Below are 21329 nucleotides of genomic sequence, written 5' to 3' on the forward strand. Positions count from 1 at the left end.
CCCTTAAGCGGATCCTCTCTCTTAAAATGTCTTTTTTTCCCCCTTATTTATTCATCTGTTCCTTCCTTTGTTTATTTGTGGGAAAGTAGCAGGTTTGTTATCATATAGTTGGAGGAGTGATCTCTTTCTTTTATTTTTTAAATTGAGATATAATTCACATACCATAAAATTCACCATTTTAAAGCAAGCAAGTCAGTGGGTTTTAGTGTATTCACAAGGTTGTGCAAACATTACCACTATCTAATTTCAGAACATTCTTATCATCCCCCAAAGAAACCCTGTACCCTTTAGCTATCCCCCACACTTGCCCTCCCAGCTCCTTCCTGCTCCTGGCAACCACTAATCTACTTTCTGTCTCTAAGAATTTGCCTATTTTGGACATTTCATATAGTTGGAAGAAGTAACTGTAGGGACCTTTGGTGAGATTGGTGGACATTTGGAAGATTTATTTTTGTTCCCGTAATTTTTGTGAGAGATTGGGCATTGGCAAATAAAGTTTACAAATTTCAAGAAAATGTTAAGGTTAAAAATCCTGTTTACCTTGAGATGACTTCCCATTCTTTTCATTGAACAAATTCTCTTGGGGATATAAGTTCCATGGGCTTTGGCCAGGGTAAGGAGCACCTCCCTCTAGAATTTTTTTTTCTTAAAATAATTTTCAGGGGAAGGATAAGTTTCATTATCTGGGGTCACTCTCCCTTTCCTTTTAAAAAAAATTTGTGAATTTGTTTTTCTATTTTGAGAATAAGGTTTATTTGCTTTGGTGAGGGTGGGGGCATCTCCCTTTAGGAATAGTTGCTTTCTTTTTGAAATGCTTTAAGTTATTTCTTTTCCACTGAGAGAATTACAGTTAGCAGTCAGTGGGCTTTGGAAAGGTTGGGAACCGAAGCCCTAGCAGAATTTCTATTTATTTTCCTTCCAAAAAAAGGGCTTCTTTGGGAGTAATAGGTTCAGGGTCTTGCACCTCTTCTTCCTTCTCAGGCTCCTGTTCTATGATGGCCCCTCTGGGAGCATCAGATAGGGAACAACACTCACTGCTTTGGAAAAAAAAAATCAAGGCTAATGGCATGTCAGCTTAAAGATTGTTCTTAGACAAATGAGGATCCAATGTGTCACAGAAAGCCACATCTTGGCTATTTTTAAAAAGCTGAGATAGATAAATTAATAGGTATATCCTATTAGGTGTCAAGTTCTATTTTTGTTCTCTCCTACCCTTCTGCCTTTTTCAGGGGAATAGAAGAGTTAATAAGGCAGAGGAAAGCATTCTGCAAACTGTAAAGTGCCATACTGGCAGTAGGAATTATATAATCCTTATTATAACACCCTGAATGCTTCCCTGGCCTCTGTGGATTTATCCCCTTCCTTGGAAGCACACTGGATGACTGATGGCTCAGCCTTGCTTTGGGGGCTGTCGATCTGCAGAAGTCCCAGTTGGAGATTTTAGTAAACATATAAGAACTGTATTCTCAGAAAAGAAAGACCACTGGCCAAAAATCTCATTATCTTTTTTAGAACATCCTGCAGCAAATATTCAGGAGCTCTCAGAATATACCAAATAAATCAGAGAGTACCACCAAAAGCTGGCAAGGAGGGGGGAAAGAATCTTAGAGGAAAGAAAGTAATTCCATCCTGACCTTCAACAGGTTAAACATTTGACTCTACAATCCTGAAGCTGTTTATAATCACTGCAGAAATTCCATTCACTTAGGAAAAAAATTTATTACCCCTGAAACCAACAACATCACCATTAGGCGGCTGCTGCCGGGACTTCAGGGGATAAGGACAATTTCCAAATCTTTTTTTTTTTTAATTGTTAGTAATTTGCTTCTTAATTATGGTTCCGACATCCATTCTGAAAATGGAAAGATTGACTGCATTTCCTTAAGGGCTATATATTCCAGGCTATTTAAATAAGCATTTACTTCTCACTCTGAAACGAGTGAGAATGCGCTTTTATTCATTCACAGCAGCAGTCTCTACGTCATTGCAGAAAATGGACTTGATAGGTTTCAAGCCTCAGCAAGTGTTTATTGAGCAAACGTAGGGAGGGCTGAATCATGTTAGGCACTGGGGGGGGAGAGACAGTATCTACCTTTGAGAAGCTCAGGCGTAGGTGAGTTAATACAACATTCCGGCAAGCATTACCAGATGTCAAATAAGCAAATGCTCGCTACTTAGCAGGAAAACGTGGGCAAACAATATCAGGAAACTGTTCTGTTATGGTTCGGAGTATAAGGGTAATTGCTGTGTAGTCATTAGGACGGAAGGATACACAGACCCCTCCCCACCTCAGAAATAAAAGCCACAAATGTGTATTTCTTTTCAGATTTTCATCCATCACCTGTATGGTGTGATTATAACTTCAGAGCTGGACAGAACCCAATGACTAAAAATATAAACTGTCTTTCTTCAACCACGGCTGAGGGGAGAGAAGCAAATAGGGTCCACGTGGAAGCCCCGCTCCCCCCAAGAGAGTCATACTATTGTTAAAGAACCAATTCACACGTCTTTACTTACACTTGCTGCCACCAGGTGGGAGACCACGGCTCATTTCCTGGAAATTAAACCATTTCAGAAAGGAAAGAAATAGACAGGTTTGGATCATAAACTGTTATCCTGGTAGCTATTCAGAAAGAAAACAGGAGCCCCTTATCTCAGCTCCTACCCTCATGCTTGTCACAGATTTGCAACCAGCCGGTTCTGAAACCCCCAAAGAGAGCAGACCACACACTGGAAGATATACTGCAGTACGGGTTGGCAAAGTTATCTGGGGGAAATCTGCAGTCACATTCAAACCCTCGGTTTTGCTCATTTTCTCCTTTGACTTAGGCTAGTTTCATGCTACTGGTACTGACTGTGCTGTATTTACCACGTAGGATTTCCTTGTACCATGAGAGCTATATCTCGTTTTGATCTCTCAGATTGTGTGTACATGAATGTGTGTGTGTGTGTGTGTGTGTGTGTGTGTGAGAGAGAGAGAGAGAGAGAGAGAGAGAGAGAGAGAGAGAGAGAGAGAGAGAGAGAGAGAGAGAGAGAGATTCCCCAAGCTTGCCTCAAGGAGGCAGTGTCTGAGAACAATGCAACCCTAGCTAAGATGGCAACCTGTTAGGTTGCAAGTCAGCTGGTTATGGGCGCTATTTGCCTGAGGAGAATGCAGCAGAAATTGGTCCTATCACTGAAGATCAGATGGTCTCATCTGCACCAGAGAGCGATTGCATAGCAACACCTAGGGTGTGGAGAAGGGTTGTGCTCCCAGCAGTTTTAGCATTTCCCCAGATCTTTGCATCCTTCAAAAATCCTCTAAAGCCATTGACGGGTTCATTTACATGGCCGTCTTCACAGATTGTCAGGGTTCTTAAGAAGATGCTAAGTGAACAAATGACCAGCTCTATTTGGCAAAATCAAACCAGGGGGAGGTGGTCCCCCTGGCAAGGCTGCCAAGTGCGTGGGGATCAGTTGGCCAGCACGCCTGAATGGATACTATGTAGAAGAAGCTAACCCTCCTTAGTTGTTGGGTAACAGACATTTTGTTGTCCAGGTGGTAAGAGATGCTTTCCCACTGTCACAGGGCTCATCCCTAGAACTCCTGGCCTTCAGTCAGTCATCCGGAGGCCAAAGAGGCCATATATTCGCTGACCATACTGGTAATTAAGCCCCCGGGGGTCAGTTCTCAATCGAGTTCTCAGAATCTCACTTAAGAAGGCCAAAAGTCAGGTGATCCCTGTTGGTCTCCCTCTCAAGCCCCCAGGGGTCTGTTCTCAGTCAAGGTCTCAGAATCTCACTTAAGAAGGCCATAAGTCAGGTGATCCCTGCTGGTCTCCCTCTCACCAGCTTGACGCAAACTTGCAGAGCCAGGAGCAAGCACCTGATTAGGGTGATTTCCCAGGTCTAGCTGCCCCCACCCTATCCCTTCTGGAGGTTACTGCAGGAAGGGCTGCTGCAGGAGAGGGGGGGAGATCCAACCCCTGGTGAGAGCTGGGGTTGTTGGATTAAAAAAAAAATTGTCTTAGTCTCCTAGAGTCCTATTTTATTTCTTTTGAAGCCTCTGCACTTTTTTTTTTCCCCCCTGTGAAACTTTACCCTTTAGCTTTCTTCTTTTTTGGTCATTTATCATTGCAGTTATTTTGCAAATTCAAGCCTTGTAAGTCAGGAAGCAACCAGCGCTTCCATTTCCATTTTGAGACGCTAACCTCTGCCCCCTTCCCCTACATTCTACAAGTGTGCACTCCAGAGCAGAAGGAATCCAGAGCCTTATCCCTATGCCTGCTAGGCAGCAGGATCAATGAGCATTGTTGGTGTGGTGTTTTATTTCTTTGTTTCTGTGTTTTGTTTTTCTTTGGGGGCAAGCTAAATGAAGGTGTATGCGTGCATCATAACGATTTTCACAATCTTGTGGAACGAAGTTTAGGAAAAACGAAGAGTAGGGGGAGCACAGAGAAGACAAGAAAGACAAATTCCTTCTGAAGGGCAGACAGGGTTTCAAGGGTCCAAGGCAAACACGAAAACCTTCTTCTCTCCTAGTCCCCCTCCCCCTGCGCCCTGAGCGGCTGTCCGAGGATCCTCCGCTGGTCTCCTGGTTAAGCGCAACGTTTAAGAAGGCATCTCTGAAGACTGGAAGAGATGGGGGTTCCCATTCACACGCTCTCAAATACCAAGTCCTATTTTCGTGTCTCTAAACCGGGACTCCTGTACCAATCCAACTGGCACTGGTGCGGGATGCCAGTCACCCGCTTGTGACGCGGCCCATCACTGTACCACTGTGTTTGCACCTACCTGCCAGGAAATCCTGCAGACAGATGGAATGGTGGCTTCGACACACGCATGCTCTCCCCCTCCTCCCCTGCGAACCCTGCCCTTCCCCTGCAGTGCGCGTGGGCGTCGCCCAACCCCTCATCTCCACCCGGAGTACCAGCGCCCAGCAGCCCGCAGAGGCGCTGGCCACCCCCCACCCCCCGGAGCGCTGCCAGTTAGTTGCATCCTAGCTGAAGACCCCCTCGCCAGTGGCAAGGAGGGGGCCAAGCAGACTGTTGCGGCTCCGCAGCTTGGGCCTCTGCGGCAGTGACCGCGGCTAAGAGGTGTGTCCCACCGCCCTCACGCAACCCCATCCCTGTGTACCCTGGGCCAGCCCCAAACACCTCGCTAGGTCTCTTGCGCTCCCTGGTCCATCTTCCTCTTCTTTTTCAAGATACAGGCGCTCACCGCACTGTCACTTCTCTGGGGGAAAACTGCTCGGGCTCCCAACCAGTGCCATCGCCTCTGTTTGTAGCCCCAAACAGCCCAATCTCACTTCCACATGTTGCTTCCCGCCTCCGAACCGCTTCCCATTCCCCCGGGCTCCCCCATTCCCGCATCTTTCCGCATCTTTGCTAGCCGGTGGTAGCCAAATGGGATGCGAAGGGTGCCCAGAGTCCCGAGAGCTGGGTAGACCTCTGGCCTCGACTGGCTTCTTTCCATCCTGCCCCGCGGGGGTGTTTTTTTTCCTTACCTTTATACTGGACAGCAGCACTGGCGTTCGGGGCGATGGAGAGGTCTTTAGACCCCTCTCTGGAGCGACCACTGGGCACTGCAATAGACGTGGTGCTGGGCTCGGCTCCGGACGGGACACTTGAGCCGGCTCAGGGCAGAACTCTGTGGCTGGTTCTGTGGCTGGTTCTGGGGCCGGCCCGGGGGCCGGTTCTACGGCTGGTACTGGGATCGGCTCTGGGGCCGGATCTGGGGCTGGTTCTGGGGCCGGCTCGGGGACCGGTTCTGGGGCTGGTTCTGGGGCCGGCTCGGGGGCCGGTTCCGTGGCTGGTTCTGAGAACGATTCTACATCTAGTTCTGGGGCTGGTTCTGGGGTTGGCTCTAGGGCCGGTTCTGTCTCTGGTTCTGGGATCGGTTCTGTGTCTAGTTCTGTAGCTGGTTCTGGGGTCGCCTCCGGACCGGGTTCTGGAGCAGGCTCTGGACAGAACTGCGGTGCGGGTTCTGGCAAAGGCGCGTGGAGCAGCGGAGGAACCCGCGCCGGCGGTGGCGGCGGCGGCTGCGGCGGCGGCCACGGCGGTGGCGGCTCCGGAGACTCTGCGGGCTGCTCTCCATCCTGAGGCGGGGCAGTGCCCTGGGCCGCCGCAGCTCCGCGGTCCATGGCCGCACACCGCCTCAGGTCCCGGCAGCCGGCGCCCCTAAATTCGGAGGGCTAAAGTACCCTCGGGCGCCCCGCCCACCCCAGTTCGACAACCCCTTGCAGGGTGCCAAACTTTCCCCCGCCCCGTTCCATGGCTGGCTTCGCTCTGAGGTCTAACCCGGGGGCGTTCGGCGTCTCCCAGTGCTGGAACACGCCCCTCGGTGAGCGCACACCTCTTCGTAAGCAGCCACGGGTCCGATGGGCGGGAAGCAGAGGGGCTTGCGAACGCGGACTGGACAGAGCGCTTGATGACCTCCTAGCGACGTGCGGGGGGGGGGGGGAAGGGGGGGGGGAGACAAAAAGGGGAGGGGGAGTGGGGAGGCGTGGGGAGGCGTGGGGGGGCGGTTGGAGCCTGGCCGCGTTTAACCCTTTAGTGACGCGAATACAAAAAAAAAAAAAAAAAAGCTAGAGGCGAACTTGAGGGTCTTTGCAACCCCCTCCTAACCACTCAGCTGTGAGCTGCTGCTCAGAACAGCTTCCATCCTGTGCCTGCTCTCTCTCACCTCAGCAGCAGGTGAACCTAGCCTCGGACCAACCTCTTGCCCCCCATCTCCAAGCCTCTGTGGGCAAGTAATCCTTTTTTCTAACCCGGGAAAAGAAATTAAGCGGCAAGGGGTTGGGGTGTGTGTGTATCTCTGTATGCCTCTGTGTGTGTTCGATCCTTTGGGTTGAAGTAAAATGTGTGTGTGTGTGTGCGCGCGCGCGCTCAATCCTTTAGATTGAAGTAAAATTTGTTCCCCCTCTCAGTTTTTGCATTTCTGAGCTTGGCCAGATCCGAGATGTTTGCCGTTGGGTTCAGGGTTTGGGGGTGTGCTTCGGGAAAGGTGTGTGACGAGGGTGGGCGAGAGCCCTGGCTTTCCGCAGCCTGCAGATGTAGCCCCGAGAGCGAGGCAAGAGTGCCCGGGTAGCGGCGGCTGGGCTGCGCGCTCCGGAGCGGAGGCTGCCGGTGTCTCCGCAGCGATCCTGGCGTCTATCTGCCTCGCCTTTGCCATGGGAGACTGCCTTTTGCTTTTAGCTGGACTTCCCAAGCATCAGGAGGACTTTTTAGCGAACTTGTTAATGTGTGTGTGTGTATCTTGGGCTAGGGGGAAATTCACTGCAACACCCATACCTTTTTCACCTCATGATACCTCGGAAGCACCCTGACATTAGGGATTAAAGACTCTTGTGCGAAGAGAACTGCCGGTCTCTGTCGCAGCACCCTTCCCACCACATTGGGAGACTTTAAATCTCTCTTGATTGTTAGTCACGTACAGACCATCACCTCAGTCAGACCTAGACTTTAGACGCCAATGTACTGCAAAATTGCAATTTTGCAATTGAGAAGACCACCCGTTAAGCCACTGCTGTGTGTGTGTGTGTGTGTGTGTGTGTGTGTGTGTGTGTGGTGGGGGGGGATGGGGGAGGAGCACCTATAAACCTAATTTGAAATTTGACAAGTGAATTTATCTCCGACACACATAATGCTGCAGTTGTGGGTGGCAGCCCTCCTTCTGCAGCCCCTCCTTTCACCCTCTCTTCCCAGACCATATCCTCCACCAATCCTTCTTCTTTTGCCAACTGACACTGACCCATCTAGAATTTTCTAGAACCTGCGGCATTTTTCTCTTCCCTACGCCACGTCCCAACAGTAAATAACAGGGCAGAAGACAGTGTAACCTAGCCCCCTCCAAAGACCAGAATTTCTGATGAGATCTACATTTCCCAGATCCTCACTGCAGCGTCACAGCCTAAGCCCACTCTTCTGGAGAAGGGTTACATTGCTTGGCAGCTACTAAGCTTTTTCAGAGACCATCCTTAACCTCTGGGGCTGGGGAACACGGGCGGGTGGGGGGGTCGGGGGAGGGAGGTGAGCCCCTCACTGACGGCAGGCCTCCTTCCAGTAAACCCACACAGGGGGCCCATCCTCTTCATCCTCCTTGGGGTTTTTCTCCTCTTTTTTATCCCACATGCAAGCAGCCAAGCTTCTTTTAACCCTAAGGGGTTAGGACTGTCACATACAGATGCCAGATCTGACCAGCCAGTAAGCCTATGCTTGGAGCTCACATCTCAGGCTTTCAGATTTTGGGGAAATCTCAGTCCTTAGAGGGGACCATAACCTCACATTTAAAGCTTATTTTCACTAAACCCTGGCATCTTGGTTAGGAGGCCTGAAAATGGTAGCATCACTGAGTAGAATGGCCTCTTGGTTTAGAAAGTCATGGGATGGAGTTTGGCATAAACCAGGGTGTCATCAAGCAGGACACCACCAGGGGACAACTTGGAGCTATTGCTTTATATATGTTCATTGATACTCATGTCTATAATTCTATACTTAATCACAGGGAATCCAAAATGTATGATGTAAACTCTTACTGCAAGGTCAGTTTGACAGTGAATGTTAAAATAGTTGTTTTTGCATGGCTTTTGCTCCATTAGGGTGGGTTACTAAAGAGACATGACTGGCCTGTATTATGATTAAATTAATTAAAAAATTCTCAGCACATCACAAGCTGCCTTATTGCCCTAAGTTACAAAAAGGTTTTGTTTTGCCTTTTAGTCTCTCCTCAGCCCAGCGTTGAATACAGTGCTTTACGTGGGACCATGGGGGTGGGGCGAGGGAGGGAGAAGGGAGAGGATGGTTGATGGGTGTCTGACTTGGAAGACACTTTTGCTGTATCTTACCTGCACCTTCCTCTCCCCCACAGTCTACTGGTCTCTTAATAGCTTTACTTAAATGCTTGTTGTATTTTCCTCAAAACGTAAGCCAGGGCTCAGGTCATAGTAAGGATTCAGGAAATGTTTGCTAAATGGATGATTCATTGTAGGTTACTGGTTAGGGTGTCTTTTTTGTTTCTGCATTGCTTTTAAACAGTGTTTGATATTTCAGATGATTGATGATCTCCTAAGAGGCTCTTTTCTAATTGAACGATACTGACATAAGGACCAAGAGCTACATAAGAATAAGAATGATGACCATCTCCACAGAGGTGTGGGTGGACGTGGTTCTGGACATCCCAGAGCAGATATGGTCCCTAACCTGGAACTTTGGGGCATGTTATATGTTACTCAATAGGGCTGGATGAAGGACAGATCAGTACAGTGAGCTCATATCTTTGAGTATATAATGGGCTACCTCACCCCCACCCCCAGTATTTATCCTAATCCACCTAAAATAAAGTCCATCCAAGTCAGGACAGAGATCCTTTGATTTCAGGCATGTTAGGAGTTCTGGAGAGGCAAAGGAGAGAAAACCCAAGAAATGTGGCAAAATTAAAGCTCTTATCTTTCTTTTCTTCTCATTTTATTTTCATTATTGAATGAGAGTGTGACACTGCAGAGCTAGAGTGCAAGCTCTTTTTCCCTCGACCAATAGCTTCAATTTTCCTAAACCCTCCCTTTTAGAGCAATTTAGGGAGGAAATAGGTGCCTCTCCTGAGTCTTAGCAGCTGGCAGCCTCCCCCACTTCTGCCACCTTGGCAATGTGCAAAGCCAAAATAGCAACCTTTATAATACTCTACCAAATAAAATAAAGAGATGGGGTGAAGAACAACATTTACTGGGCAAGGTAGAGGATTCAGACAATTAATTTTGATGGGCTTAATATGCTAACCTGTAGCCTTCCCTTGCTCTTGTCTCCTAGGATTTAATTGATACAGGATTGGGAGTTAAAAAGTTAATACCTTCTATTCATATAATGCCTTTGCTTTTTAAAGTATGTTCACATGTATTATCTCACTTGAGCCTCACAACAAATGTGTGAAGCAGAGCAAGTCTGGACTTCTGTCCCACACCCCCATTCCCTAACCTTTTACAGATGAGAAAACACAAGTCCATTGAGATTAAGTGATAGGTCTTAGGTCACAAAGATAATTAGTGGTGGAACAGAAGTTTAGAACTTGTGTCACTCAACTCCCAGAGCTTAGCGCTGAGTTGGGGATTGCTGCGTAAATCTGCTCCATTGCAAAGTGGGAAGCCTGCCTTAATGCCCTTCTATTTCTCAAGCCTGTAAGAGGAGCAGTCATTCTGCCATTCTTACCCTGAGGTTTCTCAGCACTCACTCTTTCTCTGGGTGGTAGTTAATGATCTGTAACAAAGCTCACCCCCTAGGATGTCCCTGTTTAGAGGAACTTTTTGAATATGTATGTAATATAATAGTCCACCCAGAGTATACTTATTTTATTGGTTCCGTTCTTATATTTTCTTAAAGTGAAGCACTCCACAGTTAAAACACATTTACTGCCAGTCTGAGGTATATATAGCCCTTTTAGGTGCCATTGGGAAGGAGAAGATGGGGCAGAAATATTAGACATTATTCCTTTCCTCGACAAATTTTAGAACTTGGTAGTTAAGGCAAATAGAGGTGAAAACCAATCTGAACACAGGTGTCAGTTTATGATCATGACGCCAAACTTCGTACTTGTTTGTGGGGGGTGTGACAGTGAGAACAAAGTGTCAGTGTAGAAAGGAAATTGCAAAGGCAGTCAGGAACTCTGGCTTCAGGTTAAGTTCCTTTCACTAAACTCACGGCATGAGCTTATACATATCATTTAATATCTTTGGGCTTCAGGTTTTCTCATCTGAAAAATGGGGGTGGGGAAGTAAAGTTGAACTTGATCAGCTAGCTTTAAATTCTGTTCTAGCACAAACTATCAGTGACACTGTGAGTGAATCAGGGAAAGCTTCTTGGAAGGGCACAGGCTTGACGTGAGTCTTAATGATGCAGTTAATATGGATTAGCAAGAAGGAAGTGGAAAGGAGAGGAGCAAGAATTGTAAACCTGGTGGTGAGAATACTCCAGGCTGGTTGAGGTAGGAGGACCATAGCAAGGATTGGTGAGAGATGAGGTTAGAGCAGAATAAGTGGTAGGAAGAAGGGAAGATGTAAAAGGTATTGAATGTTAGACTGAAGGGTTTGAAGATTTGCTTTTGAAGGTAACTGGGAGCCAAAGAAGATTGTTTGAATATGGGGTGGTGACAGGTAAAATGGTAAAACTAGGGAGAAAAATGATCCTTCACTGTGTACTGTGTTCTGGAAGCATTTACAAATCTACTTTGTTCCCCTTGAGCTGGTGTCCAGTTATTTCAGGGTCATTTGTGAAATCATGATTCTTGATTTTTGTTGCAACCTCTGGTTTCACATCTGCATTACCAAGGCTGCTGGTCCAACCTGCTTAACCACCTGCCTATACCTTTGGGTTATTTGCCTTCCATGGATTCAACATGCTAATGAAATTCATAATTTGAAATTCTAATTGATAATATATGACCGGCAGAATGGAGAAGATGAGAGAAAAGTATTCTTAGGCAGGCAGGAGTGGACCTGAAGCAGATTAAGAGATTGAGGACAATTTGAAGGAGAATAAGAAAAAATGGATCTTTGCAAAATTTTTGACTTACTATGGCTTAGATATGGGGGAGAGCTGATGACAAACAACCATCCAGTAAAGAACTTTCAAGGACCTAGACTGAGCTTGAAGTAATGAGAGAAAACAGATTGCTCTAATGCCATAAAAAAAGTAGTGGTAGAATTTGGTGTGACAGTGCACAGGTGTGTGAGGGGTGTAGGGTGGGGGTAGGGGAGAGTGTTGAGCTCATAGTATTCCTAAAGTGATAGTGTTTAGAAAGCGTGGAAAAGATTGTGTCTTAGAAATGGCAATAATAGAGGCAGGCAGAAAACTGCATTACTCATTCTCAATATTTGAATGTGTGTGTGTCTTTATCCAAAAGTGAAAAAATTTCCTTTTTTTTTTTTTTTTAGGGCTGTACCTGTGGCATATAGATGTTCCCAGGCTAAGGGTCGAATCAGAGCTGCAGCTGCTAGTCTACATCACAGTCATAGCAATGCCAGATCCGAGCTGCATCTGTGACCTACACCCCAGCTCTCTGCAAAGCCAGATCCTTAACACACTGCATGAGGTCAGGGATCGAACCTGCATCCTCGTGGGTACTAGTTGAGTTCATAACCTGCTGAGCCACATTGGGAACCCAACCCCAAAAAAAGATTCTTTCAGTAAGGATTGTTCTTGCACAAAATTACTTTAGTACCCTACCACCCTCCACAAACACCAACCTGGTGATGAGGGGTGGTGGAGGAGGGAGAAACAGATAGGGAAAGGAAATTAAGAAAAAGAGAGATGGATAGGTAGAATTGCTGTGATGAAAAGAGCTGGTGAGTAAGGGAGCTTTCCTTTCTTCCAAAGAATTACCTACCATGTTCTTAGGTGCCTCTTTTTCTCTTCCATTACTGAGAGTTAGCTCATAATGCACAATTCACTGGCTCTGTGGGAAGAGGGAATTTCAGGGAAGTGTCTTTATACAATTGAAGTGACTTGCAAGGACAAGGTGTCACTTAACTTGGTTGTCTTGGATGGAGATTAAAGCATTAAAAAAGACATTTCCAGAAACCCCCTGTCACCTTTTAGTTTTAAGTCCCTATCCTCTAGTTGTAACATTTCGGGTCATTGGCATTTCTGGTAGGTTTTATTCCCTTTAACCACATTCCAAATGCCAGAATGAGGCTGAGTTACCTCTCCTTTTTCTCCCTGCAATAACAAGGCCCTTTCCCAGCTGGGTCTTAGAGTCTTAATTTGGCCCTAGACCAAAATTTCAGCTGCCTGACAATTGTTCCTAACCAGGTTTTTTGGGATTGCTTCATTCATTCATTCTACAAGTAATTATTGAACATCTACTATGTGTTAGGTAGGCACTTACTTGAATGCTGGGGATTCACAAGTAAATAAGACAGATATCATCTCTGCTCAAATAGCATTTATGGGGTAGAGGCTGGGGAAGTAGAGACATTAAACAGACAAGCAAAAACATAAAATGAATGTTTTAGAAATGATAAATGCCTTGAAGAAAACAAAACAAGATGTGGTAGAAAGTTTCTAGAGGGTTACTTTGGTCAATATTTTTACTCATTTGTTTAATCCTATAATGTATGCAAAATAGTTTGGGATTACATCACCAATATGACTATCAACAAACATACTAAATAAAATTCAAGATTTTTTCCACCAACTTTTGAATTGGAAAGTTATCAATTCTACAGAAAAGTTGCAAGAATAAAACCACGAAACCATACATTTTTCATTATATAGTTGTTAACATTTTTTCCACATTTACTTGATATCTATAAACTACCCCCACCCCTGCTTTGAATCATACAAAAGTTAGTTGCAGACATTATCACATTCCACCCATAGGCACATGAAAAGATGCTCATCACTAATTAGTAGAGATGCAAATCAAAACTACAACGAGGTACCGCCTCACACCAGTCAGAATGGCCATCATTAATAAATCTGCAAATAACAAATGCCAGAGAGTGTGTGGAGAAAGGGAACCTTCTTATACTGTTGGTGGGAATGTAAGTTGGTACAACCACTATGGAAAACAGTATGGAGGGTTCCTTAGAAAACTAAACATAGAACTACCATACAATCCAGCAATCCTACTCCTGGGCCTATATCCAGACAAAACTATAATTCAAAAAGATTCAAAAAAGATACATGCACCCTCAAGTTCATTGCAGCATTATTCACAGTATCTAAGACATGGAGACAATCTAAATGTTCATCGACAGATGAATGGATTAAGATGTGGTACATATATATAATGGAATACTACTCAGCCATAAAAATGAAATAATGCCATTTGGAGCAACATGGATAAAACTAGAGATTCTCATACTAAGTGAAGGAAGTCAGAAAGAGAGATTCAAATACCATGTGATATCACTTATATGTGGAATCTAAAATATGGCACAAATGAACCTATATACAAAATAGAAACAGAGAACAGACTTGTGGTTGCCAAGGGGAAGGGAGAGGGATTGGGCTGGGCTGGGAATTTGGGGTTAGTACATGCAAACTATTACATTTAGGATGATAAGCAATGAAGTCCTACTGTATAGTACAAGGAATTATATCCAGTCTCTTGGGTTAGAACATGATGGAAGACAGCACGAGGAAAAGAATGTGTATGTGTGTGTATTATATATGACTGGGTCAGTTTGCTGTACAGCAGAAGTTGGCATAACATTGTAAATCAACTATGCTTTAATAAAAATTTTTAAATAAAATAAGAAACCCTTGTAATACACAATATAATTACCACATTCAGTAAATTTTAATGACAATATTATCTAATATACAAAATATATTAAAATTTTTCCAATCGTCCCAATAATGCTCTGTATAGCTTTTAAAAATAGAGAGCAAAGTCATAAATTGCATGTAGTTGTTGTCTCTTTAGTCTTCTTTAATATAGACTATTTAATCCCTGTTTTTATTTGTCTTTCATGACACTGATTTTTTTTTAATGGCTGCACTCATGGCATATGAAAGTTCCTAGGCCAGGGATTGAATCCGAGCTGTAGCTGCGACCTACACAGCAGCAGTGGCAACACCAGATCTTTTAACTCACTGTGCAAAGCTGGGATCAAATCTGTACCTCTGCAGCGACCTGAGCTGCTGCAGTCAGATTCTTGACCCACTCAGCCACAGCAGGCATTCCAACACTGATATTTTTGAAGACTCCAGGTCAGTGGACTTTTAGACTATCCCTCAATTGGGGTTTGTCTGATTGTGGAAGGCATCTCTAAAGATGCAACTTTCAGGTGAGTCCTGAATGAAAATAGGATCCAGCCAAGCAAAGATCTGTGTGGACTAGGCAGAGGGAACAACAAGCACAAAGGCTTTGAGATGGGGTCAAGCTTGTTGTGTTTGAGGAAAAGAAAGCAGACCAGAGAGGCTGGAGTGAAGGTATTGGGGGGCAGGGAAGTGGTATGAGTTGAAGCAAGATAGGCATGACTCAGATCATGATGAGCCATGTGTGTCATGGGAAAGAATTAGGATTTTATTCCAATTGCAATGGTAAACCGCTAGGAGTTTTAAGCAATTTGGTGACATGATCTGATTTGAATTTTCTTTTAAAAGTAGTTTTTATTTTCTACAACTTTTATATGTATTTGAAAGAAACAAAGTTATTTGGCACAGCTGTCAGTGTGCCCTCCCCCAATTATCTACTCCTTAGAGGCAACTACTTTGAACTCCTTTAGCCAAATAACGTACAAAGCTAATACATAATTTCCAGATTAAAGCATTCTTTGGAAAAGGACAGTTTAGCTCATCATCACCAACAGCCCTCGTGCACACACAAACATGAATTTCCCATTTCACCACTCTCCTGGTATGGTTATGTCTCAGTTTGATTATATCCATATTCAGTGTTTACATTATCATTACTATGGAAATCATATTCACAGCAGAGTTATGTAGCATGCTATGATTACCTTTCCTTTCTTGCACATCTGTTTGTTTTTAATGGAGCTGGTAATTGTCTTGTTTATTCAATTTCTTAATTTTCCCTATACTTAACATTACTTCATCTATAACCTGTTCTCTAATTGACTAAATCTCCTAATATGTGAAGATTGAAAGCATTGAGAACATTGGCTTTTCTGTCAATTTCATCTTCTGGAAGACGTCCTTTTGAATTTCTCCAACACGACCTAATTTTTCTCTAGATCTGTGGCACTGCACTTGTCCTGTGATATCTCTAATAGCTTTAAAGACATTGCTGCATTGTCTTCTAGTTCCTAACTTTTGAAAAACCTGAAGTCATTCTTATGTCTGATCTATTGTAAGTTACTTTAATTTTTTCTTCTGTGGAAGTTGTTAAATTCTTTGTTTTGCCTTTGTTGTGCAACGTCACACTGATACACCCTAGTGCCTGTCTATTTTCTTCCATTATGCTGGGCATTTTTTTAAAAATGTTTTTATTTTTAATTTGTTTTTTTTTTTTTTTTTGCTTTTTAGGACTGCCTGTGGCATATGGAAGTTCACAGGCTAAGGACTGATTTGAAGTTGGAGCTGCCAGCCTACATCACAGCCACAGCAGCGCAGGATCTGCGACCTACACCACAGCTCGTGGCAATGCCAGATCCTTAATCCACTGAGCGAGGCCAGGATCAAACCTCATGGTTCCTAGTAGGATTCATTTCTGCTGCACCACTATGGGAACTCCTATGCTGGGCATTTTGTGGGCCCTTTAAATCTTAAAACTGTCTTTTAAATCTGATAAATTTTCTTTATTTTTTTAAATTAAAAAATTGTATTGGAATATAGTTGACTTACAATGTTGTGTTAGTTTCAGGTGTACAGCAAAGTGAAGCAGTTATACATATATCCATTCTTTTTCAGATCCTTTTCCCATGTAGGTTATTGCAAAGTATTGAGTAGAGTTCCCTGTGCTATAGAGTAGTTCCTTATTATTTATCTATTTCATATATAGCAGTGTGTATATGTTAAACCTAAACTCCTAATTTATCCTCCCCCTCAGTGTTTCCCCTTTGGTAATCGTAAGTTTGGTTTCCAAATCTTTGAGTTAGTTTCTGTTTTATAAATAAGTTCCTTTGTATAATTTTTATTAGATTACACATATTAGTGATATCATATGATATTTGTCTTTCTGACTTACTTCGATTATTATGAAAATCTCTAGATCCATCCATGTTCTGATAAATTTTCTTGAATTATTTATTTCATGTTTTTCTTTCCAGTTTTTCTGACTTTTTTTTCCTGGAAGTCATATCATTCTTATGTTGGACTGTCAGGACTCATCCTGTAATTTGCTTATATTTTATTTTCTATTCTGCTTCTCTTTGTCAATTTGCTCTACCTCTAGGATATTTCCTCAGTTTTATCTTCCAACTTTTCTACAATACTACAATGCAATTCTGACACTAAGTTCCTGGAGTTAGCACAGAATTCACTGGTTAGATATACAGTTCTCAACAAGATTGCCCTCCTTTCATATGCCAGCCACAAATGCAGGGGTACCCAGGTGACTCACATTTCTGTCAAACTGACTACAAACATAGGGTTTCCCAGAACTCCCTCAGATTTGGTAATTCTCTAGAACCACTCATAGAATTCAAGAAGGTGCTATGCTTACAATTCTATTTTTATTATAAAGGATGCAGATCAGGACTAGTCAAATGAGGGGATCCATAGGATGAGGTCTGGGAGGGAACCCCAAAGTGGGGCTTCCGTACTCTAACACCTGCCCCCAACCCCATGGGATCAGAATGTATCACTTTCCTGGCACATCACTGTATTTCCAACTAGGAAGCTCACCTGAACTTTGGTGTCTGGAGGTTTTATTGTGGTTTCATTATGTAGACACTTTTGATTGAATTATTGAACTCAATCTCTAGCTCCTCCCTCCATCCCCGATATCAAGTTGGACTTATATAAGCTGCCTCAAAGCCCTATCTCTCTAATCACTTGGTTGGTCTTTCCAGCATGGCTAGCTCCCAGCCTGAAACTATCTAGGGGGTGGAGCTTCCAAACCCTTGGAATTTCTTGAGTGATAGGAGTGTCTTTGTTATTCATGGTAGACCTTAGAGACTGTGCCTGAATTTATGCTAATGAGGTGAGTGATGGTGTGCCCCTAGTTTCAGGATGGGAGCTGGCCATGCTGGAAAATCAATATGTAAACATCTTAATTTTTCTCTTTTCCATAAAGTACCTCTGCCTCAACTGTGTTTGTTCAATGTTTTCTCAGTCCAAAGACGTCCCTGCTGCCCCATTTCACTCTCTCCCGAGAATAAACTTCACATCTTCTTGTGGGGAGAAGGGCAGAGACAATCACCCAACCGTTGAAAATTGTAGAGATGGATCTTGGGTTCTAACTGCTTAGTATAAATTTCAAGCAATAGTCTCCTTTTCAGCCTCACTTTCACCCTCACTTACAGAAGTACTGGTACCACCACTTGCTGAGCCTTTGGAGGTTCTTTGTTTTCAATTGTGTTAGCTTATCAACTTTCCCCACTGCAAGTTTTGGATTCAATTTCCTCAGGTCTGCTAAGTCAGTTTTACTGTACTTCTACTTTCTAGCTTTAAAAATTGTATTGTTTTTATCATGTCTCCCTAAATTACTGTCATTTTAGTGCATTTTCCAAAGGAGTGGAAGTAAATGCACGTGTTCAATTTTTTATGGTCAATGGGATGTCATAATTTACATGTTAAGATTGCACTGATCTTTTTGTGAAAAATAATCTGTGAGAGAGGAATAAGAGAAGTTAGGATAATAATTAGGTAGGCAATCAAGACATATTTAAGAGGAAAAATAAATAGAGGTTGAGAGAGAAAAATAAATAGAGAGAGAGAGAGAAAGAGTGGGAAAGAGAGAGGTCACTCATGACTCTGAAGCTCGTGTAGCAGGATGGATGGTGCGTTTCATCTATTTCTTGATTCACTGTTCACTGTCAGGTTATTTTCCAGGACTGCTATCAACTCACTTGTCTTCCCTCACTACCACAATTGATGTCATCATAAAACTGACTCAGAGCAAACCTAACATTGCCAGGAACACAGTTACCATGATAAGGAAAACCTTAATTTAAACAATACCACCAGCAGCAAAAACAACTACAAAAACAGCTCCCATTTATGGAGCGATTACTATAAGTCATGCTAAGCCCTTTCCATATATTATTTTGTTTAATTTCCCCAACAGCCCTGTGAGGTAGATACCAACTACAGTTCATTACCATTGAATCCTTCAGGTGGATACTTTCTAAATCAATTCAGTTCTGGAGAGAATAATTTTCATTACAAATTGTGTCAGGGTCTCTGGAAGTGTTAGAAGAGCATTGCACTAGCCTACATCATTCCTACTCATTTGCTATACACTCCAAACCTGGAGTAGGAGACATCTGCTCTTTATCCATATTGCCTACCCCTCCCATTAACCACTTCCTCCTGTTCTTTCCTTTTTTTTTTGAAAGGATCTGCCCCTTTATTTATTTATTTACTTATTTTTTTTTGTCTTTTCTGGGGCCGAACCTTTCTTTCCTTTTAAAATCCTCTCTTATGCATTATTCTAACTGCAACCTTATTCTACTCCATAATTTCTTCTTCATAGATTAGTGGCTTGAAGTGGAGATGAGAATAACTTTGTTCAATCTGCAAACTTCAGTTAAAATTTTGGGAATAAAATGCATAAGAATGGAAATGTCTTAAATTGTTCACATGAACATAGCCTAGAGGAAGACAAACAAGGGGATCAGTGAGAAATGATTTTAATGCAACCTGAAACTTTCCCTGAGCTTTCTGAGGAATAGAACTGGGGAAACTGGGAGCAGACAGTATGCACTAAATTAACTCATCACCAACTACGTGGGGTTGTAACCCTTGAGGGAAGCCTAGGAGGATGTCTTAGCTTGACTTGCCATAGCAAAATGCCATAGACTGGGTGGCTTAATCAATAGAAATTTATTTCTCGCAGTTCTGTAGGCTAAAAGTCTGGATAAGATGGTTGGACTCTGGTGAGAGTTCTCTTCCTGGCTTGTGGATAGCTACTTTCTTACTGTGTTCTCATATGGTGATGAGAAGAAGAGAGCAAGCTCTCTGGCGTCTCTTCTTTGAAGGGCATTAATTTCTCCACCCTCATGACCTCTTCTAAACCCGATTACCTCCCAGAGACCCTCATTTCCAAATACCATCACATTAGGGGTTAGGGCTTCAGCCTATGAATTTTGCTGAGACACATTCAGTCCATGGCAGAGGATCGAACTCAGCCAGGATCCTCACTGAACCTTCCCCCTAGTATTAATCAATACAGTGAGAACATAGAACACTGACAACAAAGTCATTCAGCAAAAATAGGTGAAATTTGCACGGAAGACCATTTTTTTTTCTAGGTACCATTAGCTACGGCAGTGCTTGTAGGGATGACTCACTATTTGCCTTTAACCATTTTCTTTCTGCTGAGTTCCGGGTGGGTTTTTACTCCTTCTCTGTAAATCTCTTTCTTCTGTGCTATATTAAGCTTCATCAAGACATACTTCTGGTATGACGATGATAAAAGAGGCGACTAGATTGACTGAGTACATACTGAAATATCATAGACTTTCCTCCCTTGATAAAGGTTCTTTTTTGTGTGACTAGTGAAGGTGGGTGAGTGTAAGTCAGAGGATAGAGTTCTTAAAAGAGATTTGACTTCTTTGGAGACAAGAATGACGAGGAAAGATTTTGTAGTCTTGACGACATCACACGTGTGCTCTCTCTCCTCCATGGAAACCAAAACGTGTGAATGAGACTGAAGAAGTCAGCTAATCCTCACTCCCCCCCTCCACTTCCACCTCCACCACTAGCCTTAAGGGTTAGTATTTTTCTTCTTCAGGGCTGAGAAAGAATGTACTAAAGAATAGAAAGGAATATCAACAGTGCCATAAGTAACTAAGTAACTTAGTTTTCTGGTTGTTGTAGTTCTGCTTGGTTATTTTTGCTGTTATAAAATTTTCCATTATTGCCCCAGGCACCTTTAGAATAGAGATTGTATAGCCATTGACTCTGAACCCAGATGCTTGTGTTCCAACTAATTCATGGGTCTCAATGCATGCATGCAAATCTGGAGGGTTGCTTTATTATGGTCCTTTTTTTGGTTTAGTGCCTTTCTATGCAGCCAACCATATTTACCCTTTTACCAAACATCTATTGAGCATCTACTATGTGCCAGAGAGTGTAACAGATACTGAAGGTGTAAAGGCACATAAGATACAATTTTCTGCCTTTGATGCACCTACAGCTCTACAGACAGATCTCTCTTTAAGATAAAGCAATGAACGGGGAGTTCCATTGTGGCGCAGCAGAAACAAACCCGACGGACACAGGTTTGATCTCTGGCCTTGCTCAGTGGATTAAGGATCCAGCATGGCTGTGAATTGTGGAGTAGGTTGCAGATGTGGCTCAGATCCCGCATTGCTGTGGCTGAGGTATGGGCCAGCAGCTGTAGCTCTGATTTGACACCTAGCTGGAACTTCCATATGACATGGGTGCGGCCCTAAAAAGCAATAAATAAATAAATAAATAAATAAATAAATAAATAAATAAAGCCATGCACAAATCACTGAAATATAGAGGGATAATTGTGATGATTAGATGCCTGGACAAAATGCTAACTCAGAAGAGGAATAGTCTATCTTTGCTCAAAGGGAACCAGGGAAGTGTTCACAAAGGAGGTGACATTTGAGTTATGTTTCAAAGAAGGAGGAAAGACGAAAAGTCATTCCAGGCATAAGCAACAGTATTTGCAAAGGCACAAAAATGTAAAGGGGCATAGAGTGTTCAAGAATATGCAAGATGTTCAGTTTGACTGAAGAAATATCAGGTGATCTT

The 21329-nt window shown here is 43.4% G+C and overlaps 1 protein-coding gene across 2 annotated transcripts in view; it reads right to left on the bottom strand.

Annotated features, from left to right (window-relative positions):
- The window catches only part of DGKK (diacylglycerol kinase kappa), a 169833-nt gene extending 163652 nt beyond the window's left edge, over window positions 1-6181 (bottom strand). The window contains exon 1 of one of the 2 annotated variants that reach the window (XM_047765459.1): window positions 5486-6181. In XM_047765459.1, coding sequence (XP_047621415.1) covers window positions 5486-6121 — 636 coding nt within the window. In that variant the 5' untranslated portion in view covers window positions 6122-6181. The remainder of the gene's footprint in view (window positions 1-5485) is intronic. The other variant, XM_047765460.1, reaches the window with a different exon arrangement.
- Between the last annotated feature and the right edge of the window lie 15148 nt (window positions 6182-21329).

The sequence above is a fragment of the Phacochoerus africanus genome, chromosome X (assembly GCF_016906955.1).
Source record: "Phacochoerus africanus isolate WHEZ1 chromosome X, ROS_Pafr_v1, whole genome shotgun sequence".
Lineage (NCBI taxonomy): Eukaryota > Metazoa > Chordata > Mammalia > Artiodactyla > Suidae > Phacochoerus > Phacochoerus africanus.